We start from the raw sequence: 22,461 nt of genomic DNA, 5'->3' as shown, positions 1-22,461 counted from the left end.
TATTGTCACATAATGATTTTATCCTGTTTGCAATACACTTGGGTATTGTAAAGAGGATGACCTTTTAATCTACTATAGTAGGCTGGTAGCAAATATCCCACCTATGACTTTTGATACAGTTCTCATTTACAACACTTGAGTTTCTGCTCCTTTTTTATAGACACTGTCCTCATGTTCTCCCAACTATATAGCAGTTCTTTTTGGCACACATTTGCAAAGTGTTTTCCCCACTGTAGACACTTTTCTCTTTACATCTCCGTGTTTTAGCTGCACCTTTAAACTGTACATCAGCAAGACGATATTATATTCTCTCAGTGGGAGTGCTGTTACTATTTGAATCTCAAACAGAACCCAAGGAAAATGGAATAATGTAGAATTATTTAGCAGCTAGGCCTGCTGACACAGCTAACTCAGGGGGACTGACAGAGGAGGATTACTAGTTCAAGGCCATCCTGGGTTGCACAATGAGTTTGAACTCAAGCAACTTAATGAGACTCTGAAAATTAAAACTAAAAAGAGGCCCAAAGCACCAGGGTGGGCTCTTCAGCATTGCCCTTGCTAGTTCACCCCTTACAGCAATGAGCAAGAGGCAGGGCCAATTTTCCTGCCTTTACATCCTCAGAGTCAGCTCTCCCACCCCTGTACCTTCAGGGCTAACTCTACTGTGTTGCCCAGGAAAGGTATAGAGATTACTCTCCCAAATGGTGAACGGTCTAGAGCTGGTAGGCTGACCAACCCAGCAACTACTCAGGCCAAGAACCAGGGTTATGAGTTGGCCCACCCCAACATCCACACCATCTCTGATCTGGTGGAGCACATGAAGGGGCCAGTCCTGCAGACCCAAAGCTGCAGGATCTCCATGACACAGGGCAACAACAGGATATCCAAGAGGAATCCTAGTGAGGGCCTAGCATCAATAGTGTATAAACCAGAGGCCTCAAACCAAACCAATCACTCTTTGCAATGAACACTTACTTGCACATAAAGATATATGGATAAAGGGGTCTACAGTGTGACTCACAGTGTCACATTAAGGCTTCCATGATGAGATTTTTCCTTTCTTTTCTTTTTTTTTCTCTTAAATTTTATTTTATTTTGTTTTGTTTTGGGTGGGGGAGGTTACAAGGGCAGAGGGTGACTACAAAGAGACAGGAAATGAATGGGATAGAGATGCATGATGTGAAAGACACAAAGAATAAATAAAAATAAAGGTTTTTTTTAAAAAAAATCCTGAAGATAAATATAGCTTAGGTAGACCCACTTATACATATAAGGCCCTAAGTTCCAATTCCTAGCTCCACAACAAACCAACAAAACAAAGAATAAATATATTTTTATTTAATTTATATATAATTTAATATATAATAAATATATTTTTATGAAAAATATTACAGAATATATTGGAATACTTACAGAAAACTTGCTTATAGGAAATTTCTACTTCTTTTTGTTTAGGTTCTGGCTATTTGTGTATTTATTCAACTCTTTACAGCTATCTAAGAAGATTGTCAGTCTTCACTGAATAGTATTATGTTCAAATTTGGCACACATTTTCTCTGTGTCTAAATATTTCTAATTTCATCAACTATGAACTAAAGATAAATCTCTCCAGTCCTCAGAGATGGGTTATAACACTTTAACATGTATTGTTCACAAGAACTTTCAAGATAACTTTCAAACTCTATAAATGGGTTTATAAAAGTAGACTTCATATGCCAGTTGTGAATTATTTTTACTTCTTCTTTACATCAGTCTCCCAAGGCACATTTTCTTAGGCAGCTCACACTGAAGTAATTTGATATCTCACAAAAAGAATGACTCATGGATTAGAAACTAACAAGATACCAGAAGTTAAACAGGATCTTGATTGAGTTATCAAACGTTATCCATCCCTCTCCTGCGTCATCTGTTAAGTGAGAATTATTATAACGCAGATTTATGTGATACTTTCCCCAACCTGTGCTGTATCCCAAGCCACAAGCTTTCCGGCTGTCTATAACATTTTATTATAATTATTGATTAGATGTCATTCTTAGAAAATAGCTAGACAGTGTCCTCAAGGACAGGTCATCTAAACCTTACAGTACATACAGTGTTCAGTATTGGTTATATAAGATTTATGTCTGTTAACATTTTGCTTATCAGTGGAGAGTGGAGTGTCCTTATAAAGAAAATCATATTTACTGGGTTCAGATACCTCATCTGAGGTTCTCATGAAAATGAATAACTCTTTTGCAAGAGAAATGCACAGAAATAACATCAAAACAGCATGTATACGGGTAGGAGGAGCTTATAATACAAAGTGAGGCAGACAATGCTGAACTATTTAGTTTCATAATTTAGAAACATTATTGTAAGTATATGAGATTTACATTGGACTATTATTTTTTTAAAGAATAAATGTATAGGTGCTCATTTGGAAAAAACATAGTAACTTCTAAAATATTTTTGCTTGGAGGGCTAAAACCAATATCCTATCCAACTAGTCAGTATGATTTGTTTGATCTACATACTATTGTACAGAGCATTTTTAAACTGGACAATTTTACTCTGATTAATTAGAGTTCTGCATTTTAAATATTTCACTTTTCATCATGTACTATCTGTAGTCTAGGATAGCCTTGGACTTGCTTTGTAGCCAAGGGTAATTTTTAGTACTAATCATTCTGCCTCTAGTTCCAGAGTGGTGAAGGTGTGAGCCAACACATCCAGGGGTGCTGGGCATTGAGCCATGTGCTCTGTGCATGTTCAGTGAGCATTCTACCAACTGAACAACCACAGCTAGAAACACCAAATCTGCTGATTCAGACAGAGCTAAGTCCATGAGTCCAGAGGTAGCCTGGTCTACATAATGTCCATTATCTTCAGGATTGTGAGTGTAGTGATCTGTTGCTAATTGTGTTGTGTTCAAATTAAAGACAGTTGTGGAGTTATAAAATTATTTTAATAGTTATATTTTATTATAAAAGTTTTAAAAAAGAATGCTGCAATAAAAGGTTGTCAACTACAAAAGAGAGAAGGGCAAGCGTATTTCTTTGCAAAAGTACAATATGTACTTATTTTAGGTGCCATCTTTTTTATATCTTTATGTTAACTTCATTATTTATGTTAAACAATCAAATGTTAGTAACTTCTTATTCCCACTCAACATGTGGTTGTGTTTTACATAGGCTTTTTATTTCCATGTTTTGTCATTGTTGATTTGTTTTTAATCTAATGAAGAATCTAAACTTATAAACAAAGAAAGCAGCATTTTATTGCACAAATGGAACATATTTAGAAAATATATGTACATATATTTCATTTATGTTTTAGTGTGTGTGTGTGCATGCACATGTATGCATGTATGAGTAGCATGCCTGTAGAGAACAGAAGTCAATGTCTGTTATCTTCCTCAATGGCTTTCCACCTCATTTTTTCAGACAGGGTCCCTCACTTAACATGGAGTTCACTGATTGGCCTAGACCTAGTGGCCAGCAAGCCCCAGAGGTCCTCCTGTTTATGTACCCAGAACTCAGATTATAGGTACATGTCGACACACCCAGTACTTGCCGTGAGTGCTAAGGATCAGAACTGCAGTGATCCTGCTTGTGCAGCAAGCACTTTACCAACTGAACAGTCCCCACAGTACCCAGACAACGATTTTTGCATTATCATTTATTACTTCTTTCTGCCAAATATTATCACTGGTTCATATTTGTATCCTTATAGCATTTATGCCTATGCCTGTTTAATAAATCTAAAATCATTTTAGCACATCACAGAATAGCAAAATCCGTGTAACATATTTTAACATGTTTATTCTTAAAATAGCTGCTTTGGCTGCTTCCTGCTTCTTGCTGCAGGTCTGCAGGCACAGGTAGAATTGGTGACATTTGAGCATCGCTGTGGGATGTTCCAGGGGCCAGTCTCCTTTCTCAGATCTTCCCCCTAACATTCCACTTTCTTCCCAGAAGGAATGCCCACTTTCCTGTGGAGTTTATTCATGCTTCATTAATGCATTCCAGCACTGCAAATCTGAGCTTGAGCTAGGCTGGTAACGGATGGGAATGGGAACAGCTTGCTGTTGGGTGTCTGTGTTTCTCCTCTGCCTTCCCACTTGCAATTTTGTACTCTGCTGCACTCACATCCTGAATGACTCTGCTTCATTTGTTTATGTGACTATTATCTAACTCTTCTTCATTTCCCTTTTCCGTAGTATACCAACAGCTGTGACAAGGTTGAGGGCAGCACCTGGCACACAGTGGGTCTCCTGGGAATGCTGGTGGAATAAACAAGAAAATGCATCATAGCACCCATGCTAATGAAAATGACTGAGTTTTGGAAAAGGCAATGTTTGGTCCAGCTGTTTGCATGTTTTATGTCTGCTGTCCACCAGGTGCGGTACTGGAACAATGGAGGAGAAGAAGAATCATCCAGCAAAGTGAAAGTGGCAGGAAATCAGACATCAGCTGTGCTCCGGGGCCTGAAGAGCAACCTGGCATATCACACAGCCGTCCGGGCTTACAACAGCGCAGGCGTTGGTCCCTTCAGTGCCACAGTTAATGCAACCACCAAGAAAACCCGTAAGTAGCTTCTCACTTTTCCACTTTCCGAATGGGAAGAAAGGGGCTCTGCAATGTCAGTGATGGCCTCCTTTATCGCCTAAATGAATAACTTGTCATTAACCCCACTGAGTGATGGAATCCACTTCCACAGCTCACAAACCCAGAGGCCTGTGCATTGCCACCTTCACAATATCCCTAAATCCTGGGCTAGAGAGATGGCTCAGTGGTTAAGCGCACTGGCTGCTCTTGCAGAGAACCTGAGTTCAATTCCCAGCACCCACATGGTGGCTCCCAACTACCTGTGATGAGATCTGGTGCCCTCTTTTGGCATGTAGACAGAACACTGTATATGTAATAAATACATCTTTTTAAAAAAATCCCTAAATCCTTAAGTAGACCTTCCATTTGAACACAAATGTACATTGATGAGAAAAATGTGTTTATGGGTGTTAGGTCCATCTAGTCTACTTTTTAAGTGTGGTAGGCTTTGTTGGGTCCACCATTGTGGGTCTTTAGTTCTCTGAAGCTTGTGTTAAGCATAAATAACTGGAAGCTGATGCCAGCACCCAGGAGCCTGATTTCTAAACCCTTCTTTCTCACATGTTTTAAAAGATTCTGACATGAATTCAAAAGTTATAATAATCAGAAAGTGAGGTCCACATAAATATAGATACACAGTAAAAATTCTAACCAGAAATGCCAATATTGTCTTCCAAGCTGAGTTTCTGTTACCTATGTATTCACAGTTTAGCTCATGAGCTGTGGTGATGTTATAATTAAATTAGTCATCAAGAAAGTCAGTTATTTGCATTTAGTTACTTTCTCTCAACATACACACTCTAGTTTAAACTGTTTCCATTATTGTCATCATGATCATAGTTAAAAGTGGCTGAGAAAATTCATGTTCCAAGTACTTGATGAGCAATTCCTTCCGATTTCAATTCTAAAGGTGAGGAAAATGAGGCATGAAGGGGTTAAGCTCCTTGAGCACATTGGTGTTTTTGTTTATTCATAATTGTCTTCTTGATTTATTTTCAAAATTTACTTGAGTAGATCTCTGTGTTTCACTAAGTTTATATGGAAACGAGATAACAGTTGTTCTTGGTTGGCGCTTGAACCATTTTGTTTGCAGATTGCCATGTCCAAATTTATTTGAAAGCATACATTCATTGCCTAAACTGCTAAGAATGCTGGTAATATATAGATGAATATATAGGCAAGTGGTATTACAATACTGGTAATTTAAAGTATAAATGAAGTGTAATCTTACTACTTTAGATGTTAATTAACCACTGTCATTTGATGGAGGAAATTTGTATGTTTATCCTTGCATTATTTATAAAAAGGAAAAGTGTGGCTAGCAGCTTATTAGCATAATGAACACTGCAGAGCAACAGTGTAGCAACAAAGCCATTTATTCCCTTCCATAGCATCCATTTGTAAGCAACACACTAATGTGGGGGTTTAACATTATCCTTGCCTAATTACTAGGGAAAGTGTGGCCCATCTCTTATGAATAACACATAGTTAGACCAAGAGTGTGCTATTTGGAAATACATAAACTGAAAAATGATCTGCATTTATAACTTTTCAGTAAAGATGTTTGGTTCTCTTGATAATAATTCAGTATTACTAAGGCTTAAATATTCCTCATTATTTACATGTTCAAAACCAGTATCAATCAAAAATGCTGATTACAAAAATACATTTAAGTAAGTTTACTTGACTCTTTGCTCTAACTTAACAATCAATGTAATTGCTTACTAGGAAAAATTTAAAAGACAACATTATGGGCTGGCAAGATTGCTCAGTTGGTAAAGGTACTTTCTTCTGACCTTGAAGACCTGAGTTTTATGGAACACACATGAGAACAGAAAAGAACTAACTCTCTCTAGACAACTGTCCTCTGACTTCACAATGTGATGTGGCACATTCATATGCACACACACACACACACACACACACACACACACATACAAAATAATTAAATAAATAAATTATGAAAAATAGCTATGTTATCAGAGGTATCATTGATGAACTTAGTGTATTAGGGAAACAAAAGGAAAAGGGTAGCCATGTGTTAATAAGAATATCTCAATAACATACAGTGAATGAAATGAAGTTATAAAACCTAAACCAAATCCCTTTATAATGGAGAGACAGCATGGAAAGACAAATGTACGCACAATGATGATGATAATTATGGTTTTAAGAGCTAACACTGTGAGCAATTTCTGCTCACAGTTCATAACACTGTTCGTGTTCTGATTCCTAATTCTCATGGCAACACTGACTTGGAAGCTATTTGTGTCTTCACTTTAGAAATGAAAAGGCTGAGGCACAGGAAATTTAGATTCCTTCAAAAAGATGGTGGAGTAGGTGATGGGACAGTCATTCAGAGTCTGAAACATTGTCCCCTCCTCTCTTCCAACCACATATTTAGAAGGTCCACATCCCTCTCAACACCAGTGTTTATTGAGATTTTGCTCTGTGTTCGGTGACTGGATAAGATGGCCAGAGGTTGTCAGGAATCTAGTGCTGGTGCAACTGAAGTTTGGTGAGAATTTCACCAAGTGAATTAAATCTCTCTTTAACACAGTGCTCTCCCAATGCTGTATTTCACCTAGAGTCTGCACACTGTTCTATAAATGCTGTTAACAAAGGTTTTCTAAATTGTATGGGAAATTCCATAAATTCTTCAGTCATCTTTAAAAGTGCATATAAAGAACATGCATTCTTTTTAAAAATTGTGCGAGTGATTTTTAAAGCATGTACCAAAATAGAATAAGATGGCATCTTTCATAGCTATTTCTGATGTTGTTACTGGCAGCTTTGAATAATCATCCTAGGCATTGATGAGGTTTAACTTCAAGTCCTATTTAAGAGCTTTTGGCAAGGCTTACATGATTATCATTTGAAGAAGTCATCTGTTTGCTGCAGGTATAAAGAGCTGAGATACTATTTGATTCCTGGTGTGGTCTCTGTTTTCTCCTCAAGTTGATGAACTTTACAGAGTCCTGTGTGCCTTATTCACCTAGACTCTATGCCCAGTCCACTCCCAGCACATGTCAGCTTCTCATTAAATGCTGACTGGATGACTGAGTGGATAAATGAAAGCCGAAGAAGCAGGCCAGCTTGAAGTACTGTTATTAATCAAACGTACTTCCTCCTGACTGCGCATTGTGAATTCAAAATATATGCTGCAGCCTTTTACAGTCTAGTTTAAAATTTGCAAGCTGTGTGTCCTTGTAATCATGGGATTCAGCATGCGAGAATTTCCACCCATGCAGACTGTAGATGTTGTTTCTGATTTAAAATAACAGAAGGATTCTTAAGCAGAGTACTGTAGCTTCCATTAAACACTTAATTTTTGGTATCCAAATACTTGTGCTTCCTAAAAGCATCTTTAACTTAACAGTAATTAGCCTCTTCAGTAATTGAAGATGGGTTTCTGTCACTCAAAAGCCAAACAGAGGTAACTCTTATGATCATCTATCTAATGAGACTAATGAGAAAAATTTGCAGATGGCCTGAAAATGATAGAAAGTGTTGATTTCTAAAGGGAAGCATATTGGCAGTCTCATGTCCAGAATTCATAAGAATGAATCTACAGGACAAGTACTCAGCAGCCTATGTGATAAACCTCCAATAGCAGTTCTGATTGCAGTGTGGATGGATTCAGATCAACAACATTTTCCAAAGTCTTCTAATAGGATCTGAGTCTGGGTCTTTCTTAAGTTGAGTTCTCCTTCCCGTCCTTCATCTTAACTCTTATCCATTATAACACCCCCATTTCAGCAAACACAACCTGATGATTTTAGTCCTTAGGCCCCAAATCTCAGGTACGCTTGACTCTTACATTACGTGTGTGTGTGTGTGTGTGTGTGTGTGTGTGTGTGTGTGTGTGTGTGAATTTATTATGTAGAGCATGTACAGGCCACAGCCCATGTGTGACATACAAAGAATATTTGCAAAAGGCACTTCTCTTCAACTTTTTGAGTACTGGGAATTTTACTCAGGTTAGCAGGCAAGTACTTCACCCCTTAGCCACCCCACCCCACCACACCCCATGTGCTTACTCTTAATTTTGGCCCCTAAAACTGACTTGGAATTGACTTCTGATTTTATCAAGAATCTGCCATTTCCTGTGAGCTGGGGAATGACTCAATGGGGAAAGTGCTCAGTGAGCAAGCATGGGACCCTGAGTCCAAGACCCTCGAACCCACTGAAGACCGGATGTGATAACTCCGGTGCTCTACAGCAAGCTGGGAGGCAGAGACTAAAGCATCCTCAGAATCTCTTGATACATCTTGCCTGGAATATGCAGGGGCAAACTGAGGACTGTTCCAAACAATGTGGGAGGAGAGAGGCCCTACGCCAGAAGTTGTCTTCTAACCTCCATAGTGTTTTGTAATATGCACATCTCTGCTCATCTACTCATGCGCTCTCTCTCTCTCTCTCTCTCTCTCTCTCTCTCTCTCTCTCTCTTACACACACACACACACACACACACACACACACACATACACACACACACACACACACACTGCATTGACAGCTGCTACTCTGGAGCAAGTTGCTTCTGTCCTTCCTGGGATCAGAAGTGGCCATTCATTGTTAAGCAGTGCATGTCTCTCATAAGCCAGGGTGATCTTGGGGCCATCACGCTAATCTTCAGAACTTTCCATTCACTTCCCATCCATTGCAGACAAATGTTAAACCATTGATCATCACCAAACATGCTCCATTTTATATGTGTTTATTAATTTTTAAAATTGTATTTTATTCATTCTGTATGCATGTGTGAGTGGATTGTATGTGTAGTCCTACTACAGCATACATAGTGAGATCAGAGGACAACTTGTGGAATTTGGATTACACCTTCTACCAGGTGAATTGAGGAGACCGAACTCAGTCATCAGCTTTGGCAGTAAGCCTCTTTGCCCACTGAGCCATTTTGCCAGACCTTAGATATACACTTATTTTACTGTTACCTCCCCTTAACCGGGATGTCAACTCGTTCGTGGAATGTCAACTCGTTCGTGGAAGAGAGTTTTGCATCATTTCATTATTTATTTTATTAGTTCTTAAGCTCTGTCTTCATTCTGATCATCATAGTTGGGCCCAGTATCTACTGGTTGACTCTATAACTCCTGCCACTGTTCATAGTGACACCATCTTAGCCTGAGCCAGCCCTCTGCACAGCAATGTATCAACTAGACTTCTCACTATCAGTTTTTGAATGGTCAAACTCTTGGAAAAGTAGGCTCGTCATTCTTTCTTGTGATTCCACTCAGAACTGCATAGGCTTCTTACTGGCTTCTTGGGTTAATGACAATGGGTGAACCAATTGTTAGACAACCAATTTCCCTGCCTTGAAAACCATTGGCAGACCTGCAGAGAGCAAAGGAACTTATCAGTTACTTTTCTCTTGGCAGTGACAAAATGCCTGAGAAACCTAAGAAAGGGTTTGGTTTGTCTCAGTTCTGTGGCCGTTAAGTTCGCTCTGTGCAGGAGGATAGGCAGATTTCATTCACAGTCAGGGAGAAGAGAGAGATGTATGCTGGTGTATAGCCAGCTTTTTTTTTTTTTCCAGTTTTATTGCGTCCAGGACCACACCCTACAGAATGGTGCTGCCCACCTTCAGAGTGCTTTTTCATGACAGTTAAATCTCCTTGGAAACATCCCCATAGGTGTGGTGGTTGTGTTCCACACAATATTGTGCACCCTAATAAACTTATCTGGGGTCAGAGACAGAACAGCCACAATATTAAAGATAGAGGTTAGGCAGTGGTAGCACACGCCTTTAATCCTAGCATTCCAGAGGCAGATATCTACCTGGATCTCTGTATGTTCAAGGATACAGCCAGGCATGGTGACTCACGCCTTTAATCCCAGGGAGTGATGGTAAAAAGCAGAAAGGTGTATAAGGCGTGAAGACCAGAAACTAGAAGCATTTGGCTGGTTAAGCTTTCAGGCTTTTGAATAACAGTTCAGCTGCGATTCATTTGGATGAGGACTCAGAGGCTTCCAGTCTGAGGAAACAGGATCAGCTGAGGAACTGGTGAGGTGAGGTAGCTGTGTCTTGTTCTGCTTCTCTGATCTTCCAGCATTCACCCCAATAACTGGCCTCAGGTTTGATTTTATTAATAAGAACTTTAAAGATTCATGCTATACATAGGCACAAACATATGCATAATTAAATATAATTAAAAAATAAGCTGGGCAGTGGTGGCACATGCCTTTAATCCTGGCACTTGGGAGGCAGAGGCAGGCAAATCTCTGTAGACCAGGCTAAGGTCCAGGACAACCAGGGCTACAGAAAGAAACCCTGATTTAAAAAACCAAAATAAATAAATAAATCATTAAGAAAAGTATCCTATGGTATGACACATTTGGTCCATTTGTAATAGTTTCAGTGATTGAGACAATATGTATCTCAGTATTAGATAGAGAGTGGCTTCAGGTTATTTCATTTTTTCACAATACCGCTTGTTTAACCAGCCTAATTAAATTATTAAATCTTAAATGGTGATGATCTTCTCAAGCAACATCTAAGTGCAAAGTGTCCTTTTCAGGTACTGGTGCTAACATTCACTTATAGAGAAATCATCTTATTATCCTCAGGTGGCCAAGAAAAAGAGTTAGAAAACATCGTTCTTTATAATTGACCACAGGAAGCATGAGCTCTTAAAACTCCATATTTTCAAAGGATATGCCAGCATCACTATCACCACTATATAAACATCATCCTTGAAAACTGCACACAATAATGCCCCCTATGTCAGCAGCCTCTATACTGTATCATACCAATGAAATTCACTCACTGTAGACAATTTGCAGAACAAAATCATGGAGTAGACAATAAGAGCCAACTATAACCGCATAACCCCAAAACATCATCCTAAGAACCTCATGGGATGTGCTTCCTGGATTTCCATTCTACAGAGGTTCTCTCTTTGGCTGTAAGTTTAGTTGCCTGTATATTATATAAGCACGTATGATGGTTGGTGTTATTTGTCAATTGACACAATTTAGAATCACCTTGAGAAAGAGTCTTGTTGGTAGAATGTCTAGCTCAGGTCGCCCTGTAGGCAACTCAGGTTGGGTGGTGGGGCATGAATATGCAGCCTAAAGGTGCTGCATTCCCTAGTATTGGGTCCTGAATTGTACAAGGGTAGAGAGAGCTAGCTGAGCGGAAGGCATGCATGCGTTCATTTCTCTCTGTTATTAGCTGTGGATGTAATGTGACGACTTGCTGCAAGTTACTGCCTCATCTTCCCCTCAATGACAGACTGTGACCTGAGACTGTGAACTATAAAGTAAGCCCTTTGTCTCCTCATTGCTTTTTTTTTTTTTTTTTTTTTTTTGGTCAGGGTGTTTTATCACTGCACCCAGAATAAAACCAGGGCACCATATATGTGTAGTATCTCACCTTGACAACCAGCCACCGTTCATTTGGCTGTCTTCTCATTGATAAATGTGTCTTATGCCCTGGCTTCACCTAGGCATAGTCAGTCACTGTCATCACCTCTTTGTAGAGAGATATCTACAGAACAACTGGAATCTCTAATAAAGCTGGTGTTGAAAAGTTAGAAAACCAAACACAGGATGTATCATGATGGATGCTTGAAGATAGACCACAACAAAAAAAACCCTATTTGGAAAATGCTACTTTGTTATATGATATTTAAATTATTTCAGGGATTTTAGGACCTGTCATTTTATGTTGTGATATAAATCCAATTAAATATCACCTTTAAGTGAAAGAAATTAGTTTTTTTTACTGTTATATCATACTGTCAAAATAGTAGTTTATTTGACAAAGAGAAAAAAATCTGTAGGCTTCAAACCTGACAAGTAATTTTAAAATATAGACTACCTGTCGAGTTAAGTCCAGTAGATCTGGCCTGTGTCAGGCTGTTGTAGATTGTACTTTCGGATGGGGGAAAACACCAAGCATGAAGTTAGAAGTGCTACAAGGTACACTGTCAGTCATCTCAGGAACTTTCTCTCTTTATTACTTTATTCCATGCCTTCAAATGTCTATTACGTGGCTTTGAAGTTGTATACATTGCTGCTTACCAGAGCCACATTAGGCTTTGAGTGTACAGTTAAATAGTACCAACTGTATGGACACTGCTGTGTGAACCATCATCAGAATTCTCTTTCTTTCCCTGAATTTCACTCCTCTACAAGTCTCAAACAACAGACACCTTACTATATTTGCAGGGCTGGTTTATTTCACTTAGCCTAGTGGCCTCAAGCTTCATCCATGTTCTAGCATATGTTAGATCCCTGGTTGCTTTTAAGGTGAGCAGTATCTCTTCCATTAACACGTTTTGTTTATCCCTTCCCCTGTGGATGGAAAACTGGAAGTGGTTTGTCTTCATCCTTGGACTGCTGTGAAGAGAGATGCTGTGCACACATGTGTGCAGTCTCTCTTAACTCTCTGGGTTGGGCCGATTACAGAAATGAGGACCACTGTGATGCATCATACTGAAGGTTAAATAACTCATGTCAAATCACATTCTATATTGCCTAACACACCTCAGGTAGTTACTAAGCACTGGTGTGTAAGCTTGGATCCTGGAAGGATGGTTCTGTGGTTAAGAATTTCCCAGACAGTGTTGCTGTTGCCAGTGGTAGCAAAAGAGCTGATGGGTAACATTGCTAACATTTTAAAATTTTAGAAGGAGCCATTAGCTTCATTTTAGAGTGTAGACAAAAATGTGACTAGCATATCAAGCTGGCTATTGTGCAACTATCATTGTTTGGAATGTGACTAGAAATTATGTTTATGGTTTTTTTTTTATTTTAGTATTTAAAAAAAAAAAAGCAAAAATGGGGCCGGAGAGACAGTTCAGCAGTTAAGAGTGCTTGCTGCTCTTCCAGAGGAGGAGAGCTCACTTCCCAGCACCCACATGGGGTTCAGTACTTTACAATACCCTGTAAATCCAGAGTTTTTCTTTCTTCCTCTCATTTCCTGACTTACTTACTTCCCTCCCTCCCTTCTTCCTTTCTTCCTTCCTTTTTCTCTCTGTCATTTCAAAAAGTATTCCTATCCAGAGAAACTCATTTACCTCATGTGTTTTGAGAGTCATACAAGACAAACTACCGTTTATAGTCATTTCTTCTCTGAAGCTGGTTTTGGTGTAGGTAATGCTTCCCAAATGACTGGAGCTTTCTCTAGCCTGTCAGCACACATATGTTGATAGAACAATCCATGCTGAAGGATATTATCTGAATTGCATCAAATCAAACCTGCCCTTTTATATACTGCTGTCAGCCACAGAGATAGGATAGCAGACTTCAGGATGATGTTCTAAATTCATTCATGACATCTGGATAGAGTGACACACTGATTAATATTTCAACCCAAAGTATCTGCCATTGATCTTGTTATCACAGCCTTGCAGCTCAGACTTAACTGACTGAAACTCATTGTTAGTATCCATACACAAAAACATTTAAAGCTATGTAGAATCATATTAGTGGCAGCACAATAAACCAAAGAATGCATAGGCAATACCATTTGGTGTGAGGTTATTCATCCCATACTGTATCCTGGAGCATTTCTCATCTTTAAATCCAGCTGTATTTCCATCATGGCCTGAGTCAATGATGATGTTCAGAATTTTCTGCAGAGAGGCACTCTGTTTCTGTTAAGTCATTTTCCCATTGCAAATCCAGTTATCCAAATCTCATCTTACGTTTCAATCTACAAGGATGAACTGTTTCAGTACGACTGTAGACAATTGTGATGCTGTTGACAAATGAGTAATGTGTCTGTTGTTTTGTGATTGCAAAGAATTGGACTCTTTAGTGTCCCTTCTGTTCTTCTGAAAACAAACAGAACCTGCCACTTTCTACGCCATCCCACACCTCCACACACACACACAAACCCACATATACCCACTACCCCTCACCAGTATAATTTTCCTATCTTGTGGTCTTGTGGAAAAACTAACTGTAAATTCAAGTCTATAAAACTCAGAGAGTTTCATTAATTCTCTAATGTAATTCTCATTAACTTTTTTAGCTTTTTGCATTATTTTTCTCAAAAACTGATTTAAACTTGGAAAATGAAGACTTTAAAATATGGACTCTCGGCTGCGATTTTTCTTGTGTGTAGCTATTACTTCATGAGAATGAATCTGAGTAATCCTGATTTTTTTATTGCCTCTCGTTTTTCCCATCTCATCATACGAGGAGACTGGCTTAAAAATCATCCACACTTCATTTCCTGTGACTTTAATCTGCTATTTGGCAATCTCTCTCTGCCTCTAGTATGTATCAAAGCAAGTCCCATGGCTGCCCTCCATGCTTGACTCAGCAACAAGCAGCCCTCTAGTGGTAGATAGAGGAACTGCCTTTCTTTGCCTTTGAACGTGTTTTGGTATGGTATGGTATGATATGGTATGGTATGATATGGTATGGTATGGTATGGTATAGCCAATTTTCTCATAATTTAAACACAGTAATCTTTTACAAAGAAATATTTTAAAGATCCTCCTTCGTTTTTTCCCATTCCATCTCTGCACCATGAGTTACCAAGGAGAGTCCTCTCCATCCATGAGCCTCCTAGAATATTAAATTGTCTGTGTTATCTGAAATATGACTCCGTGCATAAATCCATTTTAATTTCTCCTTTTGCATTTCAAGCTCCCAGTCAGCCACCAGGAAATGTCATTTGGAATGCTACAGACACTAAAGTGTTACTTAATTGGGAGCAAGTGAAAGCAATGGAAAATGAATCAGAAGTAACAGGCTACAAGGTCAGTTGTGATTTAGACTACATTTCTCACCTTTGCAAACATACTCCAAGGAAAGCTAAGTTGAAAGGGAATTTTTAAATGTTAATGATATGGTTTTTTAATCTAATTTTCACATATCTATCAAGCTTTTCCTAAAAGAGCATTTCCTCAAAATATCTGACTTGTTAAATACTGTTATGTGAGATAATAATCTTGCTTATACTGAATTCAAACATGATGGTTATAACTTGTATTATTTACTTTCAATGCTCACCAAATACTATCTTAAAAACAACTATAAGTGTTGCCCATGATTTCGTGCCTGCCCCAACGAAAGACACATTCCACATGGCTGTCTGTTCTATCCTCAGCATAAGCATTTTGGAGGAGGAGAGGCAGGAGGCATGGCTTCCTACTGTCATTTTTCACATCCTGAAGAGTTCCCTAGACTTTTACTGATGTTGGCATAGGCCAAACTATATTCATAACTTCAACCCAAGAAAGGATTTCAGTTTTATCCAGTTTATGAAGCAGAATTGGGTTTAATAATGACATGTTAGCTAGTTTTAATCTTTGGAGTTAAGAGAAAGAAAGGTGCCCAGAAGGGACTAGAGCATGGCTGTGGGCTTCTTAAAGAAGATGCACAGAAAACAAGACACACCTAAGTGTAGCTACCATATCCTCAAGGAAGGGTCATGCTCATTGATTTTTATAATAGCATATAAGATATTATTGGGCTTTGAAATCACTGTAGTCACAAGGTTGCTAAGAAGCTTAAATGATTGTTGGGAGTCTCCTGAGAGGCAACTGGCAGGATTGCAGTTGGTAAGGTAAAGTCTAACTCAAGAATTCTAGAAAATAGGATCTATTTGCTTTATACAAATATAACAGTTTTATTTAAGATCCTCAGAGTGTACTGCTGAAAAGAATGAACCCTACCCAAGGACAAGGCCCTACCCAAGGTCTTAACACCTTCTGCATTAATTCTGGTTCATTGTTACTTTATACAAAATATATCAGAAACAGAATGTTAGCTTCATGTGGTCAGCCTTTATAACAAATGTAAATGGTTCAAAATTTTCTTCAAGGCTGGAGATAGGCTTCAGTCAGACTCTGGAGCAAGGGTATTCTCCTTTCACATGTCCCATAATCTCCCAGTATTTCTGCCCTGTACCACTCACCAATACCCAACCTAACTGAGGTTTTCCATAGAAAAGGTTCAGTATTCACTCAACCTCGTCAATTTTGAGAACATGATGATTCCACTATGTTTATGATATATAAACTTAGCTTGGAGTGCACTTTATATTCTAGGGGTGTAGAGATATAAAGTCATTTTTGAAGTGACAATTTTGTGAAGGACATAAAAGCTGGCTGGATAAAAAGTGTGTTTGCTTCTGTTTTCTAGGTTTTCTATAGGACTAGCAGTCAAAATAATGTGCAAGTACTGAACACAAATAAAACTTCAGCTGAACTTTTGCTGCCTATCAAAGAGGACTACATTATTGAAGTTAAGGCCACCACAGAAGGAGGGGATGGCACCAGCAGTGAGCAGATCAGGATTCCAAGAATAACCAGTAAGTTGGCTGAACTCATTCCCTCCGTCACTTTCATCAGTGTCATTGGACCCTGTAATGAGTCAGTGATTGACATGCTGCCTATCAATTTTTCCCAGCATGCCTTTGGTATATATGGGGCATCTACTATAAGGATGGGAGGAAAACATGGGAGAAAAAAAGGCATTAAACACTATTTAGCAAAATGTCTTTCTTTTTTTTTAATTCCTTACTTTGAGTTCTCCTTACATTTGCCTTGGGATTAACTTCCCAAGCCCAAATTCCCTAAACATTTCTCAAGAGTAGTATTGAGCCACACAGAGGTTTTCGCATTTTTTTTTTTTTAATTTTGCCAGGTATGGCGACTCAGGCAAATAATCTCAAGACTCAGGAATCCCAACTAGGAAGATCCTGAGTTCCAGACCAACCTAGGCTACATCATTAGTTCAAGGACAGACAGCCTTGGTTACATAGTGAGATCCTGTCTTTTTCCGTTTGTCCCCTTTTAATTACAGGAAAAATATCAGTTCTTTCAATAGAAAAATCAGCATTTGTGAACTCATAATCCAATTATATATACTGGACAGAAAGACAAGATCTTAACATATCTATTTTTAATTTCACAAGGGCTTCGCAACTAACTTTTCCTCTGAAAATCCAAAGAAATTTATTCTACTATAGAAACTTCCATTTCTGAGCTTAGGGAAACAGACTTGTGCATACATATTTTCTCAGTGAGAAGGCAAAATAGATTTTTTCTTTCCTTTTACATCCTGTCTGGAGTTCTCCAGCCTTGACTGAAGTAGTATAAAGCCCATCTTGTTGGACTTTGTCCTGTGCTTCTCAGTGATACAAATAGAATGGCTCCATCTTTCCATGTGTTGATCTCAACCTTGTCCGTAGCACTGGGCAATCAAGACTGCAACTATAGCCTTTAATCTTTAAAATGAAGTAACTGCCATTAGCAACTGAAGAGGGGAAAATTTGACAACATGACGAAATTTTATTTTCTGTGAAAATATCTTGACTAAAGCACACAAATCCAACTATCATAGGAAAATGGCAGGTAATGATTTCAGCACTTAACTTTGCAAGTTCATCTGTAAAAGCCATTTCAGGCTGGGGACTATCCCAAAAATCTGCAATTCAATAGAGTCTGTTGAATAGACCAAAAGAGAAACTGATTTACATTTATTATGAGTACTGTACATTTGTTTTAAAGATATTAAAAGTGTGTGTGTGTGTGTGTGTGTGTGTGTGTGTGTGTGTGTGTGTGTGACTGCACGTGCCTCTCTAGGTCAAAAGGGGATGCCATTTGGATCACCTGGAGCTGGAGTTACAGGTAGTTGTGAGGTTTTGAACAACCTGAAATGGAGGCTGTAAACTCTGGTCCTCTCCAAGAGCAGTGCTCTTAATCTCCGGGCCATCTCATCTCTTGCTCCTATTGTTTTAGCTTTTAAAATAATACACTCTTCTTATTCTTTAATAGTGTGAGGTGTAGAGTTAAAATGACAATACAGACAATGAGACTGGTAATACGACTAAGCACTGTGCTTCTTTAGAGAGAAGCATAGAGGGATTTGAGTTTAGGGACCACTCTTCCCTCTGCCTGCTCTCTCCCTTCTATCTACAATAAAAAAATCTTCTCCATATTTCAGGAGTAATCGTGTCTTCCTTCTTTTATTCCATGTTTTCATTCAGCCACAACTATCGAGTCTAGAGCACTGACCCTGCCTTGTTGCTGATCTTGTGCAGTCAGGTGACTGCACAGGGCTGTCTTTGAAAATGGAGTTTCTATTGATTCATTTTACAGAGGTGATATTTCATATTGTGTATCTGCATAGAGACAAGCAAATTTTCTAAACCTTTATCTCATGAATCTTTGTTTAATTAAACTATCAAATTATCTCACCAGTTGTTTGTAATCAAGTCTAATCATTTTCACAACAATGAAGTTGTTTTTCCAATTTCAATTAAAGTTTAAGTATATGAAATGAACAGACTAGAGCCATTTACTAACACTTGGACATACCAGTGACTTATAGGTACTCCTAGCAGCCAGAGTGTGCTACTGAGGGAGATAATAAGTACTGTGATCCTAGGTTAGATTTGTGTGGTAATTTAATTTTGAAAGAACAGGCATTACTTTTGTTCTTATGTGTCTTAGTTCATTCAAACTACTATTTTTTTTTTTTTTTAGGGAGGTGGTTAAAACAGGATTTCTCTGTGTAGCTCTGGCTGTCTTGAAACTCAATCTGTATACCAGGCTGGTTTTGAACTCAAAGATCTGCCTGTCTCTGCCTTCTGAGTGCTGAGATTAATGGCATGCACCACTACCACCCATTTCAAACTACTTTTATAAACATGTCATAAAGTACCTGCAGATTCACAAACATTTTCAAAATATTCCATACCCAAATTTTACCACAGAAACTGAGATTCCCTTTTTGGGTTCTTATCTCATTTACAAAGGAATTTAATGGACTCACTACCTCACTTGAGTGCAGTTTTATTAGAGTTTAGGAGAAAAACAGTAGGGCAGGCAAACTGTCAATCTGGCAGCTGCCAAAAGGAGGGAGATGAAGAATAGGAAGAGGAAAAGGTCATGCTTTTTTGCAATGGAGGCCAACAGCTTCATGACAAAATGACAACAATAAAAAGGAGATTAAGAGCCTTGGAGAATGAGTAAGAAAGCCCAGAGGGTCTGGGAGTGTTTGCTTAAGGCTTTTGGCCAGTATCCAAAAATGAGACAAAGAAAAATAAAAATTAATAATAATAATTAGGACTCAAAAGTAAGCAGGTCACATGGCTAGCCTCCGTAATGCTGCCTGATGGAAAGTCTACAAGTGTTTTCACTAAGGGCTTCTGGGAAGAAAAAGTATATCATCTTATGCAGGGGATAATTATTCCTCCCATCTTAGCATGACTTCAGATGATTCAGGTTTCCTGGGGGAATAGACTCCTGGCTATATAATTAAATGGCCCAGGGATTGTGATAGAATGTATAGTCAATTCTTTTGTCTAGGAGAAAGTGTATCTGCCGTAAAGAGCCTCAACACAGCCCTGTTGCCTTGGCCTTTTCACATGGTAATTTAAATCTAAAGAATGTCAAAGCTGATGCTTAAGACTCTTGAGTTACCAGGAAAGCCTGGGTTGGGGTCCAAAGTTTCAAAGGCCTGCAAGGCTACTACTGTAGCATGAATATTATCACAGCTGAAGACAGGATTTTAGCATGATTCCAGAGAGAACAGAAACATGCAGTCAATTGTGTCCTGATCACCTTTACTAATGAACTGTTTATCATCTTTGACAGGTATGGATGCGAGAGGATCTACGTCAGCCATTTCTAACATTCACCCTCTGTCAGGTTATATACCAGTCCTACTGTTCTTTATTGTAAATGCTTTGTGGTGATAGGCTTTTTTATTATTTACTGGAAAATTAATTGGTTATCCCAAAAAAGTGCTTTCTGAAACAGTGATTATGCATGTTTTTTCAGCTGTGTGTTTTTAAATTTCTACTCCATTATAGGTAAAATATGAATATAATAAAAACAGTAAATCCTTTTAGAGGAATCTGAAATGCCTTAATATTTGCTTGGTAAACCAAAGGAATTTGCAATTTACACACTGCAAACTTTTGATATAAATATTCCTATGTTATGAGTTTAAGCACTGCCTGTGTGAGGCACATACAAACACAGGATACACATTAAACACAGTGCACACATGATATGTAAAAACAAATAATACATTATACAGTATACAAAGGGATATGTGCAAACACACACACACACAAATACACACAGTTTTTCTATACTAAAAACACTTATTTATTACAAATGTTCTTTTCCCATTATTACAGTATCACCTATCATTTTAAAATTACCAATTTGAATGCCTCAGAGTAAAAAAAAAAATAATGCACTTAGTTATGCTGGGAGTGGCCTGTGATTCTATAGGGCATTATTAGACAATGCTACTCTGAGCTTGGGCAAGTGACACTTGCTTCAGTGTACTCTATGACTTCGAGATTCCCCTAGTCACTTTGTCCTCTCATCTCTGTTATTCATTCCATGAAATGAGGTGGTAATATTTCTACTATCTGCCTTTACTGCGAGAATTAGTTGTTAAAAAAACACAGAGGGGAATATGAAAAGCACAGTTTCCTCCCACATGCAGTGTTCCTGTGCAGAATCTTACCTGAACTTTCTAAAGAGACGTGCAAACCAGGCATGTTTTTGAAGCTTACTAGCATTGCATGCTCTCTCTGTGGGATTATCTGTCTCACTCAAAGATGGAAATTGAACCTGAGTGAATATTATAACATCTTTTGTTTCTGTTCATATTTATAAAGAAAAGATGGTACCTGGAAATGAATGCATTTCATCCTATCTCAGAATTAAAATGAAATTTATTAAGGACTTGTTCCCTCCCCATGTAAAAATAAGCTTTCAGGGTTTTTTTTTTTTTTTAAACCCAGTAGAGAAAATAAGGAACAACCTATATCTTCATTCAAATATGAAACAAAATACACACAATTCTTCATTTCCAATTTCTGATTCCATTAATGGGGGACCTCTCTCTGTTTGGATGGCAAGGATGTTTCTTTAATGAAATCCCGCTGTCTGTCTCATCAAGTCAGGCAGGCTTTTTCATTCCCGAGTTAAATTTGTAAAAGAACATGGTGATGCTGCTGGCTTTGATACGGATGACTCAGCCTTTCAATATGTGGTTTTCAAAAGCCTGTGGAAGACACGGCTTCACAGCAATATGTAAAAAGTATATGAAAATCAGCAGATTGAGTGTTAGACATTCAAAATCAATTTTTTACCTCTTGCCTACCAATTTCATATTTTGCTGGAATTTGCTCATATTATCAAAGTTAGCAAAATTAGAAACCAATGAGGTAGCTCTCAAGAAACACTAAAAATTAGCCAGAGTCTGATACCATTTTAGTGTACCACCCTTCCTTCAGAGATTCCATTTAAGTCAAGGTCACTATGTAAAAAGGAGAATGATTTTTTACGATTCTCTGTAGGGTCTGTATATATTGTACATATCCAGAAGAAATCTGAATGACTAGTTGATTTCCTATGACCATTGTTATTTCCAGTCAAAAAGTGGGGAAGCGCTTTCTCCAATCCCTATGCTTTACAGTACATGTAACAGAACTATACCTTTTTATTATCTGATGACTCCTTGAATTTGTTCCTATACTTTTCTTTTGCAAGATGGTAATTCTCTTTTTTCCTGTTATTTCTATCAGTATATCTCCATGAGATGTAGACACTGTTTCATATTGAAAAGTCCAAATTTTACTCTTTAAATTCCTGTGTGTGTATCCTATGGTTATCTGTATGTATTATTTTCTATTATTCTAATAAAATTTATAATAATAAAATATTTCTGCTTTCTTCATTGTGGTTTGATAGAGAGAAACATCCTCATGGGAAAAAGAGGGACCCATTAGAGTGGCACTATTACTGCCATTCCTTACATTGTTTCAGTCAACATTTGCCTTTTGTTTATGCTCTACTGATTCAATAAAATCAGCAATTTTTTGATACAATGACTTCTACCTTCAGAATAATTTATAGTG

General features: G+C 38.2%; 1 protein-coding gene across 1 annotated transcript in view; it reads left to right on the top strand.

Annotated features, from left to right (window-relative positions):
* Window positions 1–22,163, top strand: part of Cntn3 (contactin 3) — a 257,987-nt gene extending 235,824 nt beyond the window's left edge. Inside the window, exons 19-22 of the mRNA XM_059257096.1 lie at window positions 4,379–4,565; window positions 15,213–15,325; window positions 16,713–16,881; window positions 20,174–22,163. Coding sequence (XP_059113079.1) covers window positions 4,379–4,565; window positions 15,213–15,325; window positions 16,713–16,881; window positions 20,174–20,274 — 570 coding nt within the window. The 3' untranslated portion in view covers window positions 20,275–22,163. The remainder of the gene's footprint in view (window positions 1–4,378; window positions 4,566–15,212; window positions 15,326–16,712; window positions 16,882–20,173) is intronic.
* Window positions 22,164–22,461: the final 298 nt, after the last annotated feature.

This window comes from Peromyscus eremicus, chromosome 3 (genome assembly GCF_949786415.1).
Source record: "Peromyscus eremicus chromosome 3, PerEre_H2_v1, whole genome shotgun sequence".
NCBI classification, from domain to species: Eukaryota; Metazoa; Chordata; class Mammalia; order Rodentia; family Cricetidae; genus Peromyscus; species Peromyscus eremicus.
Note: the sequence above shows the minus strand (reverse complement) of the source record. Positions and strands in the feature narration are given on the sequence as shown.